This window comes from Caloenas nicobarica, chromosome 8 (genome assembly GCF_036013445.1).
Source record: "Caloenas nicobarica isolate bCalNic1 chromosome 8, bCalNic1.hap1, whole genome shotgun sequence".
Taxonomy (NCBI): domain Eukaryota; kingdom Metazoa; phylum Chordata; class Aves; order Columbiformes; family Columbidae; genus Caloenas; species Caloenas nicobarica.
In genome coordinates, this window is record NC_088252.1 from 19,244,733 (window position 1) to 19,253,931 (window position 9,199).

Consider the following 9,199-nt stretch of genomic DNA (forward strand, 5'->3'; position numbering starts at 1 on the left):
TCATCTTGTTTTTAAGGCTTTCCACACATCGAAGTCCCAGCTGGGCCAGTGAAATGAATTTATGTTGATTTCAGGACTGCTTTTGAGGTCCTGTTTGTGTGTGTTTGTTGTTGACTTCCTAGATCAGTGGAGTAAAAGAACAAACTGATGAATGTTTGTTTGTTCCAGACTTCGCTGAGCCATTGGTCCTACCTGCATTTGGAGAAGTTGCTTCCAGTGGAGCAGCTGCATTTGGAGCTGTTGGGCTAGATAACCAACCTCCTGAAGAGATGGTTGCAATTATCATTTCTATGGGCTTCCAAAGGAATCTAGCAATTCAAGCGCTGAAAGCAACAGTGAGTTCCATGAGTTACCAGCAGCACTTGGGTTTTATTTCATCTTGTGTGCTTTGTACATGTGCATGCTCAAATGCCTTTGAAACATGCATTTAAAAATGCAGTTAGTGGATGATGCACATAGAAGTATTCTGGCAAAGTGTGGGATGTCTGACTTGTCTGGGTTGGAGTGGGGAAGGTGGTTCGTGTGTCTCACTTGAATCTTAAAATGTGGAGGAGAGTGAGGAAAACTTAGCTGCTTTTACCATCTGTTGAGAAACAACCTGGATGCCTAAATAGTATGTATCTTCAAGATGTGAACGCAGGGGACATGGGGATTAATTGTGGGAGGATTTCTTTTCCATGTCAAATACTATTTTCTATGGAGGTAGAGTACGTACCTTACAAGATTGAAGTGCTGTCAAACATGATCCTTGCTCTGTTCAGAGACTGAATGGTAGCATGATGCTAGAGAATGTATTAAAGGCTGCTCTTTTGCTTGTTTGACTCGCAGAACAATAACTTGGAGCGTGCACTGGAATGGATATTCAGCCATCCTGAACTTGAAGAAGAAAATGAGCCTGCTTTGGACATGATGAATATGGAGAACCATGCTAATGCCAATATCCTTGCAGAAACAGGATTGGAGGGACCCAGGATCAAAGATGGGCCTGGAAGTAAGTTCTCCTTCAGCTTAAAACTGGCTATCATGTTGTCATGTCACACCTACACCATTCACACAGCTCCTTTCTGTTTTGAAAGTAGTTATCATGGGGTTTTGGACATGATCCAGACAATTTACTTCCAATCTTGCTTCTGGGGCTGAGACCAGCTCTGTGAGGCTGCTAAGTTCTGTGGGCTGTGTTGCTCAGGAAACTCTTTCACTGGACTCACTGGATAACTGGAGTCCAATTTTCTTGTTGCCATAACATATAAGCCTCTCCTGGCCTAGCTTTACTTTTTGTTTTGTTGCTCTGAGATAAAAAAGACAAAGAAAAGCTAGAATGTTTAAATTTTCAGAGGCTGAGTATCCTTAAGATAATGCTGCTGTTACAAACCCCCTGAGTTTCTGTCCTCCTCTGGTCTGATGGGAGATTGGAATATTCCCTTCAGCAAAGTTTCTTATTCTAGATATGGCAGGTATAGTTGGTATCCTGCATGTACTGCTTTGCTATTTTCTTCTTTTTTTTTTTTTTTTTTCTTCTTTGGGATCCTCAGTCATACTATTGTTAAAATAACCACAAGATGGGGCTGATGTACAGCAGTCAAGTGGTGAAGTAGGCAAAGAACATATTGTAAGTGTAAAAGCACTGGAGTACAAAAGCTCAGCGGCGGTTCTAACATAAGGTTATTTCATAACGTTTTTTGAAGGGTCTTTAGTGACCAGTTCTAGTAACTGTAGTATGTTTTAAACTTGTATCTCTGATCTTGACTGAAAAAAAAAAGTTAACAGCCAATTTGATTTTTTTATATGTGGTTGCTGTTATTATATAAGAACATTCATTTATTTGTTTTTAACATTATAAAGACCAATCTTAAGTCTCTTGTAGACATGGGAATCATTGATTATCATTAGGTCAAAAAAAAGATTTGGAGTAATTATTTTTTGTGGTACTTAGCCTTTATAGACTGAGACCATTTACTGAGTGCCTGAAATCCTGATAACCAACATGATACTGTAAAATGGCTCCAGAAAGCCCTCTCCACCAAAATCCAGGCCCCTGTCCTTATGCAATATCCTGAAAGAAGGTACCCTTTTACTTTTGGTGGTAATCTGGGTGAATGGCATGAATGGGTGGGGAGCAAGAACCAATGCTGAGTTCTCCAGAGACTTTAAGCACAAAATTTGTCCCTGTATTAAAGGAAGAGGTTTCTTTTCTGTCCTTTTTTTTATGGGCTGCTGAAATTTAAACTTCTGGTTTTTGTGGTCATGCTTATAGACTTAGGTAATTTGTGTGCAGATTGAGCTCTGTATCTGGCACTTTCTGTAGTGCTCTGTGAACTGGGAATGAATCTGCTGTTTTCTCTTTCCTGGTAGGGGCTGTGATCACAGCCCTGCTGTATGTGCACAGATCTGTGTGGGTTTGGTTTGCATTGGTTTGAGATGACAGTGAATCTGACCACTAGCTAAAGCAAGAATATGCTGCAGTCTTAACAGAAACCGTAGTTGGGGATGCAAAGTCTGAGTTAGGAGTGCTTAGCTACTTCTCCAGTATTAGAAATAAAACTTCCCCTGGAGTCAGATTGCAGTGTTAGCGATAAAAGACTTACGGTGCTATTTGTATTGCTTAAACAGGATATGAGCTGTTTGGCTTCATCAGCCACATGGGAACATCTACAATGAGTGGCCACTATGTTTGTCACCTCAAAAAAGAAGGAAGGTGAGTGGAATTGGGAGAGACACAGAAGGACGAGCAAATGTTTTCTTTGAAGTGTGCACCTTTACAGAGCAGGTTGTGTGTTCATGGCAGACAACACGTGCATGTCATTACCATGTGTACATTTCCCATGAAATAAATGAAGATTGTTACAGATCGTATATGTGATGAGTCAGTTCTGATTCCTCTGAGGTCTATGCTGAATTGTACCATCGACTGTCCTGTGCTTGCTGTTCCAAATCTCTGTTCATTTTGGGGCATGAGTTCCGTATCTGACTCTGTTTATCTGAGCTTCCCCCAACTTCCTTTCATTCCCCATCAACAGAAACTCATCAAAATATGGGCTGATACTAGTATTGCTAGTTTGGTGGCGCTGACCTTAGCTGTGATTTTTGGGATGTTCCTAGTATTTGGCATTGGGAATCTCTGGTTTTCCTTCATTTGAACAGTAACTACACCTTCCTCTGCATGTCCCTCTTCCTTTTCGGTTCCTCACTCTGCCAATACACCTACTTCAGCTGTTTCTTTAATCTTTTGTTCTTGTTGCAATGCCTAATTTTAGATTTTAAGCTCTTTGAAGTTTGGGTCTTAGAAGGCCCTGATAAACTTGTGATGATTTTTATACACATGGAATGTAATCAGTCTTGTTTTCATTTCAGATGGGTGATCTACAATGACCTTAGAGTCTGTGCCTCAGAACGACCTCCCAAAGACCTGGGCTACATTTATTTTTACCACAGGATACCAAGTTAGGCCTTAAATATATTACTTGGCCTTAAGAAGCCATACGCCTTTTTAACCTGCCCAAAAAAGCATACAATAAAAATCTAAAACCAATGAAAGACCCCCAACCCTTGGACTGCCAAAAAGCAAAGGAAAACAAGGGATATTTATAGTTTATTTAAAAATAATCATTTGATGCCGCCTTAAATATTAGAGGGAAAATTTCTATTAGGTGATGTATAGTACATTGTTTTAAATTTATACACCTTAAAGGATACCTTAAGACCATGCAGATTACTGGTGGAGTTTGCAGCCAGTATATGGAAAAAACAGAAGTTTCAGAGTTGAACAAAACCAGCTCAGTTCAGCCCAGCTCCTGCCTGTTTTGTCCACGCATCTGTTGAAGACAACAAAGAAATATTTGCATCTTTGGTAACTGGGAGACAGTGTTTTCAGCCAGAGTCCAGACCACTTAGAGAAATAATATCACATATTAAGTTGGAGGGAGGGGTGTGCGAGTGTTCTTCAAAGCAGAATGTCTTTTTGAGAGGTTATTTTCAGTACTGTGAGAAAAGCCAACTAAAGTTATAGCTGTTGGAATTCAGTTTTTTAGTATTTTGGTTTGCCTTTTTCATGCATAAACTTAGGAATCTGAGGGAGATGGAAGCAATGTCCTGTCAGTGCCCTGCACATTTTCTGCCAAAGAGAAATAGTAGATTTTGGTTTTGCAGACATAGGTTTCTTCATCTCTTGAATGTTTGTTTTGCAAGTTCTTCCAACAGATTCAGGATTACAGATGGCTAAAAGCAGCAGACTTTCTGACTATAAACTTAAAAGCATACCCTCAGGAAAGGCAAGGCTGGTTTTTTTTTTTTCTTATGAAAGAGGTGAAGAAGGTGTTAATGTCCCATTATATTTACTTCAGCGAAATTTGCATCTAGACCACTCACATTCCAGCCGAAATCAACTCCCTGACAAAGTACTCATAGTGCAATTCTGCCTTCTGCCAAAGGTTGCTTAAATATTTAATGCCATTTGTGAGTGGGGGAAATTGCTTAGTAAAATAGCCGATTTATTGATTTGCACCTGTCTCCTCCCTCCCAAAAAGAAAAAGAATGGAACATCTTGAAATGATGTTTTGGCTTTTTTAAGACTTGCAAACACACCAATAATCTGATCTCTTCAACAGGCACCTTCTAAGAGGGGGTTTTATATCCCTGGCAGGTATGAAGGGGTGGGTAGGTAGAGGCTGGCCTTTCCTGTCTGTTTTGGGGGAGGTGTTATTTCAGTTTTTGTCATAGGCAAGAATACATATGTGGTTTTTTAAATTGTGTTTGAAAACACTAATTCTAGAAAAAATACGATGGTGAGTGCACTAAACCTTTCATGATTCCAAAAAAACCCCAAAGGTTCAGTGTTGGCCACTGCTTGAAACTGTTGCTGGAGTTGCCTCATAGAAACTTACTGAGCCCTCAAAATAAATTGGAACAGTCAGGAAAAAAAAAAGTTCTCTGTAAGGAGAAGAGTGCAAGAGAGGCAGGGAGGTGTAATTAGATTTTTCTCTGCAGTCAGTGCCTGCGAGTTTAATAGCAAAATTCAGGCAGCTACACACTGTAGAAGTTTAAAAATTAAAAAAAATTAAAAATCTGGTTATGAGCAGGGCATTTTATTTTTTCCAGCGCTTGGAGGAAAATAGTTCTCCCTCTGTAGTCATATAGCTTCATGCAGAGCCAAAAAACACCTTTTTTTTTTTTTTTTTTTTACATCAGTTTTTGATCTTAAAAGATTATGAGAGAAATTCTAGTGCAATAATTCTGTAGAGTGTAAATGGTTCCTAACTGTGGGGAAAGCTTCCTGCACTTAGTGCTCTTATTGACACAAAAGAACAGTGTCCTACCACATTAGTAAGTGGCTCCTGTGAGATACAGCTGCCTTGTAATTATTGAGCCACCAGTTCTGGGGAAAAGAAAAACCGCTAGTAATTGTTTTCCTTCTTCTAGGTTTTGAGTATTTGTGTGTTTCACAAGCAAATGCCAGATTTGAAAATGGGATCAGCAAATTGTGCAGTGATATATCATCTGTTTAAATTGAAAGAACAAAACTTCTGTATATCTATGTTTGTGCTCTTTCATTCTGGCAGTAGAAAAAGGACAAAAGGCCTCTCTCTTTTCTTTTTACTTTTAATTTTTTTTAATGCCCAGATATATTCCAGGCAAGTTCAACACAACAGCTTCCCTCTTGCCATGTGAACTTAAAGGGCTACTTATAAACAAGATCTGATGGCCACTACCATTTTATTTTGAAACCTCGGGTAAATAAAGGCCAACAGCATTGTTCCCATGTTCGTTATTAAACTGGAAACACGGCTGGTCGTGTAGGAGTAAGGATGGAGCTTGGACTCTCACAAACCATTTGTCTGGTACCTCCTAAACCTGGAGTGGCTGTGGGACTGATCTCGCTTAACAGGGGGAGCATTTAGAAAGCTGGCAGGTGCTAAACTGGAGATGGTGAATGCCAGGGGAGAGCCATTCCCTGGATGGCGGAGGTGAACTGTAGCAGCTCAGCTTCTGAAATTCTTTTCAGTTCATCACTCTCATGTGCTGCCTCCTAGACTACCAAGTGGGTCAGAAGTGCAAGGAGCAGTTTAGGGGAAAGGCTTATGGATCTTCTAAAATTTAGCACTTGAAAACATATTAAAAATTCTTCTTGAGGAGTTATTATCTCCCAAAATAGTGGCTTCCCTCCCTTTATTGAAATGGCCACTTAAGTCATCTTATTTTTGCGGTGGGATGTGTGAAGTACATCACGAGTCTGGAAGCGCAGGATGTAAACTCCTGACTCTTCAGCTTAATGTGAGAGTGAGAAGTTTGGGTTTTTGTTTGTTTTTTTTAAGCACAATCAGACTGTACTGAAAAAAAATGACTAATTTATCAGACTTTGCTTGCTAAAATTTGTATGCACTTAATTGTGCTGGGCCAGGCCTCAGTGCACAGCCTGGGCAGTGGCTGATGAGGAAACTCCATGTGCCTGGGTACTGTAAGAGCTGTTGTGGGGTTGGGTGTGCTGAGAGCTTCTTGACAAAAACGAACAGAGGAAGAAAAATCACTGTGAGCTGTTTGAGACAATCCAACCTGACAATTATGGCAAGCCAGGACTTGGCAACAAATAATGCTTTTATTTCTCAGACTCATTTTTATTTTTTCGTATGGTACATTTAGGTTAGGAGAGTGGAGGGAAGAAAAACTCAGCAGCCTTTCCTTGTCATCCTTTTTCCCCTCTCATTCCTAGCAGCATGCTGGATCCAGTAGAGCCCTTGTTTTGAGTCATAATCTCCAGTCTCCAAAACACATGTAGACACGAACTCCAAAATAATTTCTTCAAAGCTATGGTCTAAAAAGTAGCCTATATGTTTCTGGGCTGCTATCACTTCTAAATCTACTGGGTTCAGTAGCATTAGTTCTGACTTTACTTTGGTGTAACTGAAACCAGAGTCAGTCCATTTTCTTTGATTCAGGCAGCCTCCCCTGGGTCGTAGTGCACATTCTGAATACAGATGCAACCACAGCTCGTTAGATGGTTTTAGAAGCATCTCCAATTCATTCCTTTTGTTCTCCATCCTGGCAACAGCCATTTTTATCTCTGATGTTTTCATGCATTGAAAGACTATGCAAAATATGTAACTGGACATAACTTTTTATTCTCTTCCCATCATCCTTCCTACCTTAACGGCTGAGATCAGTTTTTGATTTCTATTCACTCTTCAGCGGTTTTACTGTTGTATCCTGGAAGTGTCTGTACTGGTTTACTTTGCACCATTTGGAATTGTTTGCTTGAAGCACTGTTAACGTTTTGGAAAGTATTTGTCTAAGATGAGAAAGGTTGTGAATGACATTGTTGCAACTGTTTTAAATTAAAAAGAAATATTCTCACATCTTGTGAATGTGTGGATTCTTCCTTCTTTCTTTCCTGTCTGAACTGAAGAGGAATAGACTGAGTATATTTAGATACTGTCTCTTTTCTTACTTTTTGTGGTGTTTGATGTTTTAATTAGAAAACCTGCATAGAGAACAAAGAGGTTTGTGAGTGTCTTGATTTCTTGTGACTCCTGGCACTTCAAAATCCCCAGGCTCTGAGTGGATATAAACATGGCAGAAATAGAAAACAGGATTTAAGCTAAGATTGACTTCTTGTTTTTAACATTTAAGCTAGTTGATATTCTTTGAACACAAGTGTTGGCAATATTCATGTAGAATAGTGTTGCTATTTCACCTCCAAATTCCTGCTTTACCTTGGTCTGTAATTCCTCATATTCATTTAGAAATTTGACCTGCTGTTCAGTAAAGAAGTCTTTTTTCCTCGTGTGTAAGGGCTTTACATAGCAGTGCGACCATTTGGACTCTTTGGTAGATGGAAGAATAGACCAAAAAAGAAGACTGAGGGATGGCATCTCTTTTGTCTTTTTATAGGGTCATGGGACTGGGAACTGGAGGAGGTAAGAGGTAAACCTACTGGTCTGTGCATGACATCTCCTGACATGGAAGTAGAGACCACGTGAAATGTTGAATGATACAAAAGGTGAAGGTGGTTCAGCTCCTGGAGTCCAAATTGAATGATCTGTTTTGGTTTCTTTTCTATCACAGATGGCGTTTGTGCCCTTGGCAAGTCACGCCGCACTGTGTTCACACCACTTGTAGGAACTGTAAAAGGTGGGAGAACGTGGCTTCTTGTGCAAGCTACAGGGCCCTGTTCAGACTTCATGCAAGAACTGTGTTGCATCCTGTGTAGGATTTGTACCCGCTAACTTCTGCGGGCTGCTTGTGGAAGGCAGTATTAATAACTGACAAGTCAACACCACCCCTGGGCTCCGTTCCCCTGCACTAAAATGGGAGGTAACACCCCTCTGTCCCTCAGGTGTGCTACAGGCATACCTGAATAAGGGAGTCACAGCTGTGGTGAAAGACGAATGCCATACAAATATTGAAGATGAATAAATAGTGCATGGCTGACAGCTCGTGTTGAGTAGGTGATTATATTTTCAGACTACTTTACCAGTAACATTCGTGGTGGTTATATTTTCAGACTTCTTTACCAGTAACCTTCGTGGTGATTTTTTCAGCAGTTTTGTATGTAGGATTTGGCACTAATGCTTTTCTCCCAGCCAGTCCCATTGTTTTGCTACAGGACTGCAGGACTGTGTTCCTGGTCCGTGTACAGAGCACATCACTAATGGGCATTCCTGCTGCTTCTTTGTTGGTACATCTGAGCAGCAAGCACTAAACTAACCTTAACATCTCCTGGCAAAACATGCCAGGGTCAAGAGCACACACTAATTACTCCCTAAGGGTTAATGCGGGCTTAGTGTCTGACCCCTTTTCTTCTTCAGTAGAAGGTTCTGGTTAAAGCCACGGACAGCCAATGTTCTTCTGACAGAGCTTTCCTTCTATGGGCAAACTGTGGCTGTATATTCTGGTCTTTTTCTGGAGCCACCCACGTGTCCATTGAGAGTATCAGCCTTCAGATCCATGCCAACGCTGTCCTGCTTTGTCAGTCACCCTCTCCTGTAACTGTCACAGCCCCCTTGCTGGCTGTCATCTCTTCTGTCCACAGCGGGGTACAGGAATTTTATGTCCCTCTCATGTCTATGCTTATGCTAATGTCCCATAACAGATGCATAAAGATGTCATTTCTACTCTGTCAGCTCTTTCACCTCATCACATGAAAGCCAAGACTGAAAAACGCCTCCAGTCAACTCCCACTATGGTTTATGTGTTAGGGAACAGGCTG

At 40.6% G+C, this 9,199-nt stretch overlaps 1 protein-coding gene across 1 annotated transcript in view; it reads left to right on the forward strand.

Moving 5' to 3' along the window:
* Positions 1 to 7,346, forward strand: part of USP13 (ubiquitin specific peptidase 13) — a 54,234-nt gene extending 46,888 nt beyond the window's left edge. The window contains exons 18-21 of the mRNA XM_065640527.1: positions 169 to 335; positions 829 to 991; positions 2,611 to 2,695; positions 3,352 to 7,346. Of these exons, the coding sequence (XP_065496599.1) occupies positions 169 to 335; positions 829 to 991; positions 2,611 to 2,695; positions 3,352 to 3,445 (509 nt within the window). The 3' untranslated portion in view covers positions 3,446 to 7,346. The remainder of the gene's footprint in view (positions 1 to 168; positions 336 to 828; positions 992 to 2,610; positions 2,696 to 3,351) is intronic.
* The last annotated feature ends 1,853 nt before the right edge of the window (positions 7,347 to 9,199 follow it).